At 47.1% G+C, this 18,838-nt stretch overlaps 1 protein-coding gene across 1 annotated transcript in view; it reads left to right on the top strand.

Annotated features, from left to right (window-relative positions):
* Positions 1–13,110, top strand: part of nt5e (5'-nucleotidase, ecto (CD73)) — a 45,136-nt gene extending 32,026 nt beyond the window's left edge. Inside the window, 3 exon segments of the mRNA XM_078405969.1 lie at positions 5,662–5,811; positions 7,268–7,468; positions 9,548–13,110. Of these exon segments, the coding sequence (XP_078262095.1) occupies positions 5,662–5,811; positions 7,268–7,468; positions 9,548–9,717 (521 nt within the window). The 3' untranslated portion in view covers positions 9,718–13,110.
* Positions 13,111–18,838: the final 5,728 nt, after the last annotated feature.

The raw sequence follows: 18,838 nt of genomic DNA, 5'->3' as shown, positions 1-18,838 counted from the left end.
AGGTCCTCTAGTTTTCTTCCACATCTCAAAGACGCAGGTTTATTGGTTAATTGTCCCTCTATAAATTGCCCCTCGTGTGTAGTAAGTGGATGAGAAAGTGGGATAACATAGAACAAAATGTGAATCATTGGTCGGCGTGGACTTGGTGGGCCAAATGGCCTGTTTCCATGCTATATCTCTAAACTAAACTAAATTAAAATTATTTTTGTATTCATTAATAAGCCTGCATCAGGTCTGTAGTATTGCTCCGGTCAATCTTAAACCAGGGAAATACCAAGCTGGTTTTTAGCTGGTTCTGTCTGAAGGAGGGTCCTGACCTGAAATGTCACCTTTCCAGGTTGTCCAGAGAAGCTGCCTGATCTGCTGAGTTACTCCAGCACTATGACTTTTTTCTTCAAGCTGGTTATGGGAAAATAGAACAGTGCAGGAATGGGCCCTTCGGCCACGTTTGTGCCCAACATAATGCCAAGTTAATCTGATCTCACCTGATTGGACATGATCCATATCCCTCCATTCATATCCCATGATCCAAAAGCATCTTAAATGCCAATATCGTATCTGCCTCCACCACCACCCCTGGCAATGTATTCCAGGCCCCCACCACTCTCTGTGTTAAAAAAAAAAACAGCCCCTGACATCACCATTTAACTTTCTCCCTCTCACCTTGAAGCTATGCCCACCAGTTATCCAATTGTGAGCTCCACCCAAAGCTGCGTCAGTTTTGAAAACAACATTTATTTCGGCTGAGCTAATTTACACTTTATTAAACAAAGAATCTGTCATGAACCACCACAATTGAACAGTGTTTTCAAAGCGTGGTTTTATAAAAACTTGACCTAAAAATACTCTTGGATGTACACAAAATCAATAACCCAAAATGTGTCGAGTATCGTAACATAAGGAATCGCTCAGCAAAGTATAAATAGAGCGGGCAGCACGATGGTGCAGTGGGTAGAGTCGCTGCCTCACAGCTCCACAGACCCAGGTTCAGTCCTGACCTCGCTCGGGTGCTTTCTGCGTGTAGAGTTTGCACGATCTCCCTGTGACTGCGTGGGTTTTCTCCGGGTGTTCTGATTTCCACCAACATTCTAAAGACGTGCAGGGTTTGTAGGTTAATTGGCCCTCTGGAAATTGTGTAAGCAGTGGATGTGAAAGTGAGGTATTTTATAAAGATTCCTTTATCCTATTTCTGTACACTATGGATGCTTGATTGTAATCATGGATTGTCTTTCCGCTGATTGGATAGCACAAAAAAAACAGCTTTTCACTGTACCTCGGTACATGTGACAATAAACTAAAGTAAAGATAACATAGAACTTGTATGAACAAGTGATCAATGGTTGGCACGGACTCGATGGGCTGAAGGCCCAGTTTCCGTGTTATAGCTCTAAACTACACTAAACAGACCAGCAGGTTGAGTTGCTGCTCCTCAATGAATCCAGAATCCCAACGCTGAGAGTCATGTTCCCTCTGTGACCATGTGGGTTTCCTCCGGGTGCTCCGGTTCCCTCCCACATGAATGAATGAATGAATGAATGAATAGGTTTATTGGCCAAGTATGTGCATATACAAGGAATGTGCCTTGGTGCTCCGCTCACAAATGACAACACAAACATATAGTTAACAATTAAGAATAAAGCATAAACACATCAAAACAATAAGGATATACCATTACGGTCTAAACGTGTGGGTGAAAATAAACCAGAGCAAAAAGGAAACTACAGACTTTGGTTATTGAGTAGAACTATCACCCGTGGGGAAAAAAGCTGTTTTTATGTCTGGCTGTGGCTACTTTGACAGTCCGGAGTCGCCTTCCAGAGGGAAGTGTTTCAAAGAGTTTGTGGCCAGGGTTAGAGGGGTCAGAGATGATCTTGCCCGCTCGCTTCCTGGCCCTTGCAGTGTACAGTTCGTCAATGGGGGGGAAGGTTGCAGCCAACAACCTTCTCAGCTGTGCGAACGATCCGTTGCAGCCTCCGGATGTCGTGCTTGGTGGCTGAGCCAAACCAGACCATGATGGAGAAGGTGAGGACGGACTCAATGATAGCAGTATAGAATTGGACCATCATTGCCGGTGGCAGTTTGTGTTTCGTCAGTTGCCGCAGGAAGTACATCCTCTGTTGGGGCTTTTTGACTGTGGAGTCGATGGTGGCCCCCATTTAAGGTCCCTGGAGATGATGGTTCCAAGGAACTTAAATGACTCCACCGATGTGACTATGGTGTTGATGGTGAGTGGGGGGAGGGGAGGGGGATCTTTTCGAAAGTCTACAATTAGTTCCACTGTCTTGAGAGCATTGAGCTCCAGGTTGTTGCGATGGCACCAGGACGCCAGCTGTGTCACTTCCCATCTGTAGGCAGATTCCTCCCCATCCTGGATCAGTCCAATCAGGGTAGTGTCATCCGCAAACTTGAGGAGCTTGACAGAGGAGTCTGTGGAGGTGCAGTGGTTGGTGTAGAGAGAGTAAAGGAGTATGCAAGTGGGTAACACCATAAAACTGAAACTTGCATTTTCTGTTTATAAACTTTGAACAAACTTTAGAGATACAACGTGGAAACAGGCCCTTCAGACCATCGAGTCCGTGCCAACCAGCAATCACCCACAAACTAGTGCTGCCTTGTACTCTAGGGACAATTTACCATTTTACTGAAGCCAATTAACTTATAAACCTGTACGTCTTTGGAGTGTGGGAGCAAACTGAGCACCTGGAGAAAACCCATGTGGTCACCGGGAGAACGTACAAACTCCGTACAGACAGCACCCATAGTCAGGATTGAACCAGCGTTTCTGGCACTATAAGGCTGCAACTCTACCGCTGTGCTGCCCTACAAGGTAGTCAAGGGTCAAGAGTGCTTTATGTCATATTTACTGGCAACTGAACGATTAAATGTTTTCTTGTTGCTGCTTGATTGGCCCATTAATGTAATATCATATAGATAAATGTGCAATCATCAGGAATGATAAATTAATTCTCAGTAATAGCAGGTAATCAGACCATAATAGAGCAAAACTGAAGTCTAGTGCAAACAAAACAAAGTCCATGGTAAATCATTGCTGAGGTTGGGATGAGATTAATTTAAATTTAAACAAGTTTAAAGTACAAACTTCGGCCCACCATGTCCATGCTAACCATTGATCACCCATTCACACCAGTTCTATGTTATTCCACTTTTACATCCACTCCCTCCCTACACACCAGGGGTAATTTACAGAGGCCAATCAACTTACAAACCCACACGTCTTTGGGAGGAAACCGGAGCACCCAGAGGAAACTCACGTGGTCACAGGGAGAACGTACAAACTCCACACAGACAGCACCCAAGCTGAGGATTGAACTGGGTCTCTGGTGCCATGAGGCAGCAGCTCTACCCGCTGTGCTACTGTGCTACCCTAAAGTGTTGTGTAGCGTTCAAGAGCCTGAAGATTGCTGGGCAGAAGCTGTTCTTGAACCAGGAGGTCATGGTTCTCAGGCGGCTCTACCTTCTTCACGATGGTAGTAGCGAGATGAAAGCGTGGCCAGGGTGGTGTGGGTATCTGATGATGCTGGCTACCTTTTTTGATGCAGCGACATAGAAACACAGAAAATAGGTGCAGGAGTAGGCCATTCGGCCGTTCGAGTCAGCACCGACATTGAATATGATCATGGCTAATCATCCATAATCAGTACCCCGTTCCTGCTTTCTCCCCATATCCCTTGATTCCGTTAGCCCTAAGAGCTAAATCTAACTTTCTCTTGAAAACATCCAGTGAATTGGCCTCCACTGCCTTCTGTGGCAGAGAATTCCACAGATTCATAACTCTCTGGTTGAAAAAGTTTTTCCTCATCTCAGTCTTAAATGGCCTACCCCTTATTTTTAAATTGTGACCCCTGGTTCTGGACTTCCCCAACATGGGGAACATTTTTCCTGCATCTAGCCTGTCCAATCACTTAAGAATTTTATATGCTTCTATAAGATCCCCTCTCATCCTAAATTCCAGTGAATACAAGCCCTGTCAACCCATTCTTTCATCACATGTCAGTCCCGCCATCCCGGAAATTAACCTGGTGAACCTACGCTGCATTCCCGCAAAAAGAAGAATGTCCTTCTTCACATTAGGACTCCAAAACCGCACACAGTACTCCAGGTGTGGTCTCACCAGGGCCCTGTACAACTGCAGTAGGACCTTCTTACTTCTAAACTCAAATCCTCTCACAATGAAGGCCGACATACCATTAGCGTTCTTCACTGCCTACTGTACTTGAATGCTTACTTTCAGTGACTGATGTACAAGGACACCCAAGTCTTGTTGCACCTCCCCTTTTCCTCATCTGACACCATTCAGAAAATAATCTGCCTTCCTGTTCTTGCCACCAAAGTGGATAACCTCACATTTATCCACATTATACTACATCTGCCTTGGTACATTTAATTCCCTCGTCTAAATCGTTAATATATATTGTAAATAACTGGGATCCCAGCTCTGAGCCTTGTGGCACTCCACTCATCACTGCCTGCCATTCTGAAAAGGACCCGTTAATTCCTACTCTTTGCTACCTGGATGCCAACCAGTTCTCTATCCATTGTCAATACTCTATCTCCAATACCATGTGCTCTAATTTTGCACACTAATCTCTTGTATGGGACCTTGTCAAAGGCTTTTTGAAAGTCCAGATACACCACATCCACTGGCTCTCCCTTATCCATTCTACTTTTGACATCCTCAAAAAATTCCTGTAGATTAGTCAAGCATGATTTCCCTTTCATAAATCCATGCTTACTTTGACCGACCCTGTCACTGCTTTCCAAATGTGCTGCTATTACATCTTTAATAATCAACTCAAGCATCTACCCCACTACCGATGTAAGCCTAACTGGTCTATAATTCCCTGTTTTATCTCCCTCCTTTCATAAAAAGTGGGGTTAAATTGGCTGCCCTCCAGTCCACAGGAACTGATCCAGAGCCTGGAGAACATTGGAAAATGATCACCAATGCATCCACGATTTCTAGAACTCTGGGATGCAGACCATCAAGCCCTGGGGATTTATCTGCCACCAGTCCCAACAGTTTATCTATGTAACATAACCTATGTAACACCATTTCCTGACTAATGTGGATTCCCTTCAGTTCCTCCCTCCCACTAGATCCTCGGTCCCCTGGTATTACTGAGAGATTGTTTGTGTCTTCCTTAGTGAAGCCAGAACCAAAGTACTTGTTTAGTTGGTCTGCCATTTCCTTATTTCACATTATAAATCCACCCGTCTCTGACTGTAAGGGACCTACATTTGTCGTCTCTAATCTTTTCCTCTTCACATATCTAAAGAAGCTTTTACAGTCAGTTTTTATATTCCCCGCAAGCTTTCATTTATGCTCTATTTTCCCCCTCCTAATTAAACCCCTTTGTTCTCCGTTGAATTCTGTTGAACTTCTGTAGATCTCTGATGGTGGGGAGGTCAGTACCCGTGATGGACTGGGCAGTGTCCACCACTCGTTGTAATCTCCTTGATTCCACATTTTGTAATCTCCCTCACCCTTCGGCCCACTATGTTTGTGCTGGAAGACCACATGGCTCCTCTCAGTAGGGTGACAATTATCCCTGGAGGAGGTGGGGATGGGAGTAGAGAGGTGGGTCAGGGAACACGATGCCGGATGGTGTAACACACATGTGTTTGGTTCGCTCCACGCAGGGACGATCCAGGTGCAGAACCTGCTGACAGTTTTGCCGTTCGGCAGCACCGTGGACCTGCTGCAGATCCGAGGTTCCACACTCCGAGCGGCATTCGAGCACTCGGTCAGGCGGTACGGAGTGAACACCGGCGAGTTCCTGCAGGTCTCAGGTGAGGACCATCAGTGGTGGCACCGTGTGCCTCTGCCTAGAGAGTCAGAGTCACACAGGCCCTTCAGCCCAACGTGCCCACACCGACCAACATGCCCCGTCTACATTCGTCCCACCTGCCTGTGCTTGGCCCATATCCCTCTGAACCTGTCCTATCCATGCACCTGTCCAAATGTTTCTTAAACTTGCGATAGTTCCTGCATCAAATACCTCCTCCAACAGCTTGTTCCGTACACCCACCACCCTTTGTGTGAACATGTTACCCCTCAGGTTCCTATTAAATCTTTCCCCCCCTCACCTTAAAGCTATGTCCTCTGGTTCTCGATTTCCCTACTCTGGCAAGAGACTCTGTGCATTTACCCGATCTATTCCTCTCATGATTTTACACAATAATCTGTGATACAATAAACTAATAATCATTATTACCAGGTAAGCATAGCAGTGCAAAACCAAAATTCATAATGCAAGCAAAACACAGTCCATAGCAGATCATAGTTGCGAGGTTATCTAGTTTAGTTCATTGTCATGTGTACCGAGGTACAGTGAAAAGCTTTTTTGTTGCTTACTATCCAGTCAGCGGAAAGACTACATTATTACATTATCTGAAGAAGGGTCTCGACCCGAAACGTCACCCATTCCTTCTCTCCCGAGATGCTGCCTGACCTGCTGAGTTACTCCAGCATTTTGTGAATATATACATTATTACAATCAAGCCGTCCCCAGTCCAGATACAGGATGAAGGGCATAACGTTTACCGCAAGTTAAAATCCAATCAAGGATAGTCCGAGGGTCTCCAATGAGACAGATGGTAGGTTCAGCCGCTCTCTCGTTGGTGATAGGAAAGGGGTCCTGACAATGGTAATAAACTAGAATAATGCAGATATAGATTTACAGCTTTGTAGCAGAAAAAATGCAATATTTATTTAAAGTGCAAGGTCCCCAATAAGGTTGGTTGGATTATTAGGACCACATCCTAGCTTATGGGAGGCTTCAGTAGTATGATAAAGAGGGGAAGAAGCTATCTTTAGTTTAGTTTAGAGATACAGTGCGGAAATGGGCCCTTCGGCCCACAGAGTCCATGCCAACCAGCGATCCCCGTATACTAGCACTGAACTACACACTAGGGACGATATATAATTACACCAAGCCAATTAACTGACAAACCTGTATGTCTTTGGAATGTGGGAGGAAACAGGAGCACTCGGAGAAAACCCGTGTAGGTCACGGGGAGAACATACAAACTCCATACAGACAGCATCCGTAATCAGGATCGAACCCGGGTCTCTGGCGCTGTGAGGCAGCAACTCTACCGCTGCGCCTTAAATCTGGCGATACGCGCTTTCAAGCTTTTGTACCTCTCACCTGACGGGAGTGGGAGAGGGGGTAAGATGATGGGCTGAAGGGCTTGTCCCTGTACCGTCTGGCTCTGTGACTGACTGGCGTGCTGCATTCCCAAGGTGTCCATGTGAAGTTTGATGTGACGAGACCTTCAGGGAGCCGGGTAGTCCAGCTAGACGTGCTGTGTGCGGATTGCCGGGTGCCTCAGTACAAACCTCTCATCGAAAACAAGATCTACAAAATTGTTACCAGCTCCTACATCGCCAACGGGGGAGATGGATTCTCAATGTTTGCAACCGAGAAGTTGAAACACGACACAGGTAACCATAACATTTCCAGCCAACCTTGCTGATGAGTTCATATGTTCTAGGAGCAGGATTAGGCCATTCAGTCCATCAAGTTACTCTGCCATTCAATTGTGGCTGATCTATCTCTCCCTCTCAACCCCATTCTCCTGCCTTCTTCCTTTAACCCCTGACACCCGTACTAATCAAGAATTTGTCAATCTGCACCTTAAAAATATCCATTGACGGCCTCCACAGCCTTCTGTGGTAATGAATTCCACAGATTCAGTGTGATCTGCAAGGAGGTTGTGATGAGGCAGCGCGGTGACAGATAGGTTGGGTGAGTGGGCAGATGCATAGCAGATGCAGTATAATGTAGATAATGTGAGGTTTTCCACTTTGGTGGCAAGAACAAGAAGGCAGATTATTATCTGAATGGTATGAGATTAGGAAAAGGGGAGGTGCAACGATACCTGGGTGTCCTTGTACATCAGTCACTGAAAGTAAGCATGCATGTACAGCAGGCAGTGAAGAAAGCAAACGGCATGTTGGCCTTCATAGCGAGAGGATTTGAGTTTAGGAGCAAGAAAGTCCTACTGCAGTTGTACAGGGCCCTGGTGAGACCACACCTGGAGTATTGTGTGCAGTTTTGGTCTCCTAATTTGAGGAAGGACATTCTTGCTATTGAGGGAATGCAGAGTAGGTTCACCAGGTTAATTCCCAGGATGGCGGGACTGACATATGATGAAAGAATGGGTCGACTGGGCTTGTATTCACTGGAGTTTAGAAGGATGAGAGGGGATCTTATAGAAACATATAAAAATTCTTACGGGATTGAACAGGTTAGATGCAGGAAAAAAATTCCCAATGTTGGGGAGTCCAAAACCAGGGGTCACAGAGTAAGAATATGGGGTAGGCCATTTAGGACTGAGACGAAGAAAACTTTTTCGCCCAGAGAATTATGAATCTGTGGAATTCTCTGCCACAGAAGGTAGTGGAGGCCAATTCACTGGATGTTTTCAAGAGAGAGTTGAATTTAGCTCTTAGGGCTAATGGAATCAAAGGATATGGGGAAAAAGCAGGAACGGGGTACTGATTTTGGTTGATCAGCCGATCATTTTGAATGGCAGAGCTGGCTCGAAGGGCCAAATGGCCAACTCCTGCACCTATTTTCTATGTTTCAATTCACCATTTTGCTAAAGAAATTCCACCTCGTCTCCTTTCTAAAGGTATGTCCGTTTATTCAGATGCTATGGCCTCTGGTCCAGTCCTAGACTCTCCCACTAGTGGAAACATCCTCTCCACATGCACTTCTGCCAGGCCTTTCACTATTAAATAAGTTTCAATTAAATCCCCCCTCATCTTAGTTTAGTTTAGAGATACAGCGTGGAAACATGCCTTTTGGCTCACCAAGTCCACGCCGACCAGCGATCGCCATACACGAGCACTATCCTGCACTCTAGGGACAATTTTACAATTACCGAATTACCAAAATCAATTCATCTACAAACTTGTACATTTTTGGAATGTGGGAGGAAACCGGAGCACCCAGTGAAACCCACTCAGTCACAGGGAGAACGTGCAAACTCTGTACAGGCATCACCCGTAGTCAGGGCTGAACCTGGGTCTCTGGTGCTGTAAGGTGCCACTGTGGCACAGCGGTAGAGCTGCTGCTTTACAGTGCCAGAAACCCAGGGTTGATCCTGACTACGGATGCTGTCATCACGGAGTTTGTATGTTCTCCCTGTGACCACGTGGGTTTCCTCCGGGTGCTTGGGTTTCCTCCCACACTCCAAAGCTGTACAGGTTCATAGGTTAATTTGGCTACGGTAAAAATTGTAAATCATCCGTTGTGCGCAGTGTACGGGGATCGCTGGTCGACGCGGACTCAGAGAGCCGAGAGGACTGTTTCTGCACAGTGTCTCTAAACCAAACCGAAATGAACAAAAGGCAGCAGCTCTACCCCCCTTCTAAACTCCAGCGAGTACAGGCCTAGAGCCGTCAAACTCTCATCATACGTTAACCCAATCATCCCCAGGATTATTCCCGTTAACCTCCTCTGGGCCTTGATGAGCGCTGATTTTAACGGGTGTTTTTATTTTGTGGCCATTCTAGGCAGCACGGATATATCGGTGGTCTCGGCTTACATCAAGCAGATGAAAATTATTTACCCTGCGGTTGAAGGACGGATCGTGTTCATGGAAAGCAGTGGTACACTCCCCACCATGAACCTGCACTTCGCATTGCCTCTCTTCTCGATTCTAGCCGGGTTCCTGCACTTGTAGATCCCGGCAAGTCATTGCGGAAGAGTTCAGGGAAATATCAGCTTGCCTTTTTTAATTTAAAAAAATCAATGTAAATTGGACACAATGACAGCAACAAATCCAATCTTCTCTTCCAAGCCAGCAGCAGGTCAATCCCCAGCCTGACTGTGGGATCCAGAGACACCGGAGGTTTCTGAGATAGCAGTGTGTTCACCTAATTCAACTGCAAAATCCTGTTATTTATGAAGGATACAAGGAACTGCAGATGCTGGTTTAACAAAGGAAAAAGGGCACAAAGTGCTGGAGTATCTCAGCGGTTCAGGCAGCATCTCTGGAGAACATGGACAGGTGACGTTTCGGGTCGGGACCCTTCTTCAGACTGATTGTGGGGGGGAGGAGGGATAACGCTGGAAGAGAGGAATGGCAGGACATAAAGAGATACAAAGTGTTGGAGTAACTTGGTAGACCAGGCAGCATCTCTGGGGAACATGAATAGGTGACGTTTTGGGTCGTGTCACTTCTTCAGACTGGGTGAATCTCCCTTGCACTATCACTGCACACCTGCATCCTTCCTGCAGTGCAGCACACAGTACTGCAGCACCTTTATAAGCTTGCGATGGACAGGGACCTTTCACACAGACCCGACCCCCCACCATTGACTCCATTTACACTCCACGCTGACTCAGTAAAGCAGCCAACATAATCAAAGACGTCCCACCCCGGTCATTCCTTTTTCTCCCCGCTCCCCTCAGGCAAAAGATGCAGAAGCTTGAAAGCGCACACCACCAGACTCAGGGACAGCTAGCTTCTTCCCCTCTGTATCAGGTTTCTGAATAGTCCTTCCATAAACGGAGGTAAAGTCTGATTCACCCCTACCTCATTGAAGACATTGGCTCCTGCTTCAGGCTCAAGAATGGTGGACATGATGGAGGATCCTGACACAAAACATCCCCGATCCATATTCACCAGAGTCAGACACAAAGTGCTGGAGTAACTCAGTGGGCCAGGCAGCATCTTTGGAGAAAAGGAATAGGTGACGTTTCGGGTCGGGACCCTTCTTCAGACTTATAGAGGTGGTGGGGGAGGTGAAAAAAATTGGAGACAAGGAGAGACCAGAACAAATCAGTGCTTGCAACAGATGACCCCAGGAAGGGTGAAGCCATAATGACCCATTGTTGACCTCTGGAAAGGTGGAGCGCATAGACGATTCTCCAGAGATGTTGCCCAACCTTTTTTTAATTATCAAAAAATACTTTATTCAAGAAATAAATATATACAAAACATGTTCCTTCCAAAACTCCATCCGACATTCTCGGAGGCAATACATACATTCAATACACCAATTACACAAAATTACCCACCGCCCTTGCCACTCATGTGGCCCACTGGCGTGGAATCCCTTCCCTTATTTTGAGGGGCATCTCCCCCACACCCTGCCCCCCATGTCCAGCAGCAGAAGGACCCTAGACTGCGGCCCTCCCCCACAAAGCCATGGTGATGGCTGCACCAAGCTTCAGTGCGTCCCTCAGCACGTACTCCTGCAGTCTGCTGTGGGCCAGTCGGCAACATCCCCGACAGACATCTCGCTCCGCTGGGAGGTCAACAAAGCTCGGGCAGACCAAAGAGCGTCTTTCACCGAGTTGATGACCTTCCAGCAGCAATCGATGTCAGTCTCTGAATGCGTCCCTGGGAACAGTCCGTAAATCACAGAATCCTCTGAGACTGAGCTGTTCGGAATAAATCGTGACAGGGACCCTTGCAAACCTGCTGAGTTACTCCAGCACTCTGTGTCTCGTTCTGAATTTACTTATCACCGTTCTTGACCTCAGGAAGTCCCGAGCACTTTACAGCCACTGTAGTTTCTCCAGAGAACTGTTGCTGCTATAACGTGGTGGAATGCAGCAACCAATTTGCACAGAGCTTTGTTGACAGGGCAGTGAGTTAGGTGACTGGTTTATCTGACCTTGGATTTAGCGGGAGGGAGAAGAATCGGCCTGAGCGCTGAGTTACTGGAAGCGTTGACCCTTTCCCAGCTCGTCTCTGGAAAGCGCAGCAGATGAGGAGGCTTGGTTTGAACGCCTCATGCTAACGGCAACTGCTGTGAAAGTGCCGTGCCCTCCCACCCTGCCCCACACCCGTGTAAGCATTCACGTTCCTAGGCTGAGGTTTGAATCCCAAAGTTACTGATCCAGGAAGGAAGCCTACTTTTTCCTGAACAAGAAGCTTCTATTACAAATTTAACATATTGCAAAGTACTGCATTAATCAAAACTGCTATTTGTGCAGTTTGCAAACATCAACCTGTACTGTGGACAGGCACATGGATGACACCTGGGATGTGGGCCAAATGCAGGCTGGCGGGACTAGTGTAGATAGGGCATCTTGGTCGGCCTTGGCAAGTTGCGCTGAAGGACCTGTTTCCATGCGGTATGACTATCAAATTACAACATTGACAGTCATGGCCATGACCTCCCGCGGCGACCCGCATTCACCGAACCCTCCAAAGGCCCCGTGGACACCAAGTCATTCTTCTCCAAGGAATCGAGGGCATGGAAAGAGGGGCAGGCAGTCGACCTCAACTGCCCGATGCCTGGGCCATTTCATGACCATCTTGGCCAGGCCCAGGAGCAAACATACATGGAGATTCCCCCCTCCAATCGACCCTCCCCCTGCCGTACCGGGCGACCAAAGATCAGGAGTGTGGAGGAAGCCGACTGACATCGAGCTATTACTGAGATCACGAGAAGATCGACTTTACAAACACACAGCACGGACTCGAACAGACCCTTAGTGGTGGGATCAGCAGAACTTACAGCGACACAACTCCGAGGCACAAAGACTGTCACCCACTGTGGATCACAAGGAATTCCCTTCCTTTGAGATCAGGTCACTTTAATCAAAGCACAAAGCTTGTGTTTTACCAAAGACACATGTAGATAAATGGAAATCACTGTTGGCACAGGTGTAATTATACTGTTTCATATTGAAAGTGGTTGATTTACAACATTTTTGATTGGTGGTCACTGGATGTACATACAATAAACCTTCGTTATTATACACCTCTTTATAATGGATTTCAGTTATAACGGACTATCTCTTTCAGAACGGTCTGCTAGTTGCAATGCGAGGCTGTTGAAATTGGCACGGCATTGAAATTGGCAAGCAATCGCTCTGATCCACACTTAATTCTCTTTAAACAATGTAACAAACAGGCTTTCCTATTTGTCGCTTGCGGTAACAAAAAAACATTTTTAGGTGTTAATGAATTAGTATCTGAAAACATTTCATTGCTTCACAACACCCATGTCAGCTAGATGATGGGTGCGAATCCATGACTCGGTGATGGTGGACAATCAGCATTAACGGTAGCATTCTCCCCCCATGGTCTGTTATTGCGAAGATTTGCTGTATTGACATCGATTATGAATAAAATATGATGTAATGTAATTTTACATGATCTTATAAAATTGATTTGAGCAGCAAAATTAATTTTATTCCAATTATATTTAATAGATCACAATTTTTTATTTAGTTGGAAGCGGTTTTTATTCAAACCTTACTTTTTTTTCTCACAGTCGTGTTAAGTATTTCTTTGTCAAGCTGTGCAGAGAAAATTTTGGGAGCCTGGACCTGTTTTAGTTTTAGAGATACAGCGTGGAAACAGGTCCTTCGACCCACCGAGTCCGCACCGGCTGATTTACAAGGATGTTGCCATGACTCAAGGGCCTGAGCTATAGGGAGTTGAGCAGGCTAGGACTCTTTTCCTTGGAGCGCAGGAGGTTGAGGGCTGATCTAAAGGTGCACAAAATCATGAGAGGAATAGATGGGGTAAATGCAGTCTTTTGCCTGGAGTAGGGGAATCATAGGTTCAGTAGGAAAACCATAGGTTTAAGGTGAGGGGTGACGTTTTTTTATACAAACGGCGGTGAGTATATGGAACGAGCTGCCAGAGAAGGTAGATTAGTTTAGTTTGAGATACAGCATGGAAACAGGCCCTTGGGCTCACCGAGTCCGCACCGACCAGCAATCCCCGCACACTGCACTATCCAACGCTCACTAGGGACATTTAGATTTATACCAAGCCAATTAACCTACAAACCTGTACGTCTTTGGAGTGTGGGAGAAAACCCATGCAGGTCACAGGGAGAACATACAAACTCCGGACAAAAACGTGCAGAACCTACAGTCAGGATCAATCCGGGGACTCTGGCGCTGTAAGGCAGTAGCTCTATTATGATGCCACCGTGCCACCATCAACTGTGCCACAGTTGAGGCAATGTTTAGGAAATGTAGACAGGTACATGAACACGACAGGTTTAGTGGGATACTGGCTGCTGTGGACCAATAGGGTCCAAACCTCTCCTGCATTGGTGCAGCACCCTCCCTCCCCCACGACCCCCCTTTTCCCCACTCTCTCCTCCCCACCCCCCCTTTCCCCACCACCCCCCTTCCCCCACTCTCTCTTCCCCCCACCACCAACCCCCCTTCCCCCACCCCCAGTCCCCCTCCCCAGTTCCACGCTCCCTCCCACCCCCACTCTCTCCTCCTCCCACCCTCCCCGTCCCCCCCACTCTTACTGGAGCGGCGGACTACTGGAGACGGGCAGCGTGGCGGCGGCTGTGGCCTCGCCGAGCTGGAATTACACGCGGCGGTTGTGGAGGAGAGGGGAGAGAGGAGCCCCTGATTGCGGGCGGGCGGCTCCACTAACGGCGTCCATCTTGTTTGTGCGAGTGAAGAGAGGCCGTGCGTGCCCTATGGTGACGTTATACGCACAGTAGCCCTTGGAAAAAGGTCTTTAGAAATTAGATTTTTGAACTTTAAAATGTCTGTTTCTTAAAATATATACGACCGATTTAAATAAAGTTGTTATAAACAGTCGCCGCGAGAGTGGTGATTAAGGTGGTGCAAAAATTGTGGCGCTATGGTTTATCGTTTTGGCAAAAGCACAGAAATACATATATTTACATACGGATATATATATACATATATATAATAGATAGATAGATATATATAGATAGATATATATATACTAGAACAGGGTGGATCCGTTAGGCCCAAACCTCTCCTGCATTGGTCCAGCACCCTCCCCTCCCCCACTCTAACCCTCCCCACCCTTCTCCCCCACTCCATCCCCCCCCTCAACACCCCTTAAAACTCCCCCAAACCTCTCCTGCATTGGTCTAGCACCCTCCCCCCCCCCCACTTACCCACTCCATTCCCCTCAACCCTCCTTATCCCCCCTCCTCCCCTCACCCACTCCACCCCCTCAAAACTCTCCCAAACCTCTCCTGCATTGGTCTAGCACTCTCCCCTCCCCATCCCACTTACCCACTCCATCCCCCTTATCCGCCCCTCCCCCCCTTACCTACTGCATCCCCCTCAACCCCCTTCCCCCTCACCCACTCCATCACCCCTCAACCCCCCTAAAAACTCCCCCAAACCACTCCTGCATTGGTCTAGCACCCTCCCCCACCTCCCCCCTTCCCCCACTCAATCCCCCCTCAACCCCCCCTCACCCACTCCATCCCCCCTCAAGGTGGCGGTGACTTGACGGCGACTGTCTCCTCATTCAGCAGCAGCGGCAGCTCAACAGCGACGGCCATTGCTTTGAGCGGGAAGAAGCCCTGGCAGACAACCTGCGCACTTTGAGCAGGAAGAGCCGGCGACCAATCAGAGAGGCAGCTGCACTCCCCCCACATGGGACCCAGAACAGCGACCAACCGGGCGTCGAGCGAGAGGTTGGAGCCAATCACGCGACCCCAATCAGGATGGGCCGAACCCCACGTGGGGTCCAATCAAATGGCGATCTCAGACTGGCGATCTCAAAATGGCAATCCTCCCCCAACTGTGCACGCGCGGATTGCAAGATGAACATGTAAGTATTAGATCAACAGGCCCCAATTGCGCAGGTACAGACCTGTTGGGTGTTCCATTGTGACGTTGAACGTGGCTGATGGGCAGAGTAAATGGAAAAGGGATTTATTAAAGTTTATAAAGTGATTTTTAAAGTTTAAAAAGTGAATAACCTTTAAAATATAACTGCCATTTGAACCGCAGGCCAATGGTGAATAAGGTGGGCCTAAAGTTATTGCGCTATCGTGTACTGTTTTAGTAATATATATAGATAATATATAGATAGATGGGCCAAATACAGGCAGGTGGGACCAGTATAGTCATGGTTGGCATGTTGGTTGAACGGGGCAAGTTGGGCCAAATATCCTATTTCCACACTTTATGACCACACTTTATCACCCATACACTAGTTCTATTCGACACATTAGGGACAATTTTTACAGGAACCAATTAACCTTAAAACCTGCACGTATTTGGAATGTGGGATGAAACCAAATAGTCCCAGGGAGAACGTACAAACTCCGCACAGGCATCACCCAAAGTTGAGATTGAACTCGGGTCTCTGGCACTGTAAGGCAGCAGTTCTCCCACTGTGTCGCACAGTGTTACAGCATTATAGAAAAAGCAGAAGTGCAAGAGGGTGCAGTGAGGTAGATTGGAGATCAGGACTACCCCCTTGCTCATGGGAGAACCATTCAGTAATCTGATAACAGAAGGGAAGAAGCTGGTCCTGAATCTAGTGGTACATGCTTTCAAGCTTTTGTATCTACTGCCTGACAGGTGAGATGAGAAGAAAGAATGACCAAGTGAAAATGATCCTTGATTGTGTTGGCTACTTTGCCAAGGCAAGGTGAAGAATAGATGGAGTCCATAGAGGGGCGAGGAGGTTGGTCTGTGGAATAGACTGGGCAACATCCACATATCTCTGCAATTTCTTGCAGTTTTGAGCTGTTGCTAAACCAAGCTGTGATGCAACCCGATGATACGTATGTCGAAACAAAGAACTGCAAATGTGGTTTTCACCAAAGATAGACACAAAGTGCTGGATTAACTCACCGGGTCAGGCAGAATCTTTGGAGAAAAAGGATGAGTGACGTTTCAGGTAAGGGCCCTTCTTCAGACACGACCCTAAATGTCACCCATCGTTTTTCTCCAGAGATGCTGCCTGACTTGTTGAGTTACTCCAGCACTGTGTGTCTATCTCCAATAATACGCTTTCTACAGTGTATTTAAAAGTTGGAAAGAGTTGTTGGAGACATGCCATGTTTCCTTAATCGATCTACTCAACAAAGTAAAACAATGAAAGACACAAAGTGCTGGAGTAAGGCAATGGGTCAGACAGCATCTCTGGACAACATGGATATGTGACGTTTCAGGTCGGGGGCCTTCTGTAGACCACTTCAGTGTACATTTAATTGGATTTATGTATAGTCTTATCTGATTTGTTTAGATAGCATGCAAAACAAAGCTTTTCACTGCAGCCGACTACTGCAAAATATCAATTACGTTTAAGGAATAGCATTGTGGAGCTGATGTCCGCACTTTAGATTGGTAATTTGTAGGTAAGACCTGGAAATATCCTTCAGTGCAAAAACATGTATGGTTAAGTTTAGAGATACAGCTTGGAAACAGGCCCTTTGGCCCATCAGGCTGAACATCGATCAACTGTTCACACTTCTTAGGCCCCCTCAGTCATGGCTGACTGTGGGTGATGCATCCTAGTTGGCTGCTTGAGCAGCGTCGCTTGTGGCTGAAGAGACCAATGCGGGAGTGACAGTCTCTGTCGCAAAAGTCACATTTATGTGTGGTCTCTGGTCTGTTCATGTTGCTGCGCTCCTCTCTGCGTGCCCGCTTGTCTGCCGCTGCGTTCGTCTGTTTCTCTTCCCCCGTTTTGAGATGTTGGTTCAGGGTACCTCTCCACCTCGTTCTATGTTATCCCACTAGTTCTATGTATTCCCACTTTCTCATCCACTCCCTACACACTAGGGGCAATTTACAGAGGGCCAATTATCCTACAAACCCACCCGTCTTTGGGATGTGGGAGGAAACTGGGACACCCAGAGGAAACCCACACAGTCACAGGGAGAACGTGCAAACTCCACACAGACAGCACCCGAGGTCAGGATCGAACCCGGGTCTCTAATGCCCTGAGGCAGCAGCTCAACCCACATGTCCAAGGAAGGCGATGGCTGGAGGCCTTGCAACAGCCTGGAGCTCGCCTGGATTGGGCACAGCTCATAAGAACCAGAGTACGGACTGGACATTGAAAATGGTGCTAGAAATTTGGCGCCTCTGGTATGCGGGTGCAGAGGACTATTTCTGTACACTTGCTAATCGGGGTGGAAGGGCTTAGGTATGGTAATACTCTACTGGACTGTGTGTAAGAAAATAATTTAATTGTGCATTTGTACATGTGACAATAAAGCACCATCATCATCATCATCATCCAGGGCACTGTGGCACCCGGTGTGTTAAGATGTCAATGGCAAGGAAATGCACGACTGGGTTTAGAGATGTTCCAGAAATTAAAAAATAGTCACAGTTCTGAACTGGGATGTCTTCAATGTGGACAGGAAGCTGTACTAAGCCAAATGGAGACAAAGTATTGCTAAAGTAGACTTAAATAGAGTTGTTAGCGGTCAACTGGAAGCAAATTAGTTCCTCGTGCACTGAGAAAGGTGCCTAGTCACTGTGGGAGTATGGTGACCAGAAGCGTCAAGGCCGCTTCTCTCTCCACATTGCCCAAGTTGCAGCCGTTATTTCACATTTCTGGTAACCGCAATATCAGTAAAACCACCCGCCCAGGAGGAAATGTCAAAACAGGAGGAAATGTTTGAGGGGTAAAGTCTAAAGACGTGCAGAGCGAGTTTTAGTGATTATACCGAGGGTGGTGGGTGCCTGGAACATGCTGCCAGGGAAAGCTCCTGGAATCCCTCACGGAGCCAAACGGTGATGGCAGTGGAGGCCCTGCAGCAGTCTGGGGCTTACCTGGATTAGGGGCGCTCCTGAACATCCAGCATGTGGACTGTGTACTTCTTCTTTTGTAAATGCTGCCAAAATATGGCTACTTGTGCACGTGTGAACTATGCAAAAAGAATTTCACTGTGCAGCGCATTCGTGACAATAAAGCACCATAGATTGGTGTGACACAGGTGGTGTTTAAGGCTTTTAGATAGGCACATAGATATGCAGGGAATGGAGGGATATGGATCATATACAAACTGATAAGATTAGTTTATCTCTTCATTATGATCAGCACAGACATTTTAGGCTAGAGTACCTGTTTTGGG

This window comes from Rhinoraja longicauda, chromosome 9 (assembly GCF_053455715.1).
Source record: "Rhinoraja longicauda isolate Sanriku21f chromosome 9, sRhiLon1.1, whole genome shotgun sequence".
NCBI classification, from domain to species: domain Eukaryota; kingdom Metazoa; phylum Chordata; class Chondrichthyes; order Rajiformes; family Arhynchobatidae; genus Rhinoraja; species Rhinoraja longicauda.
Note: the sequence above shows the minus strand (reverse complement) of the source record. Positions and strands in the feature narration are given on the sequence as shown.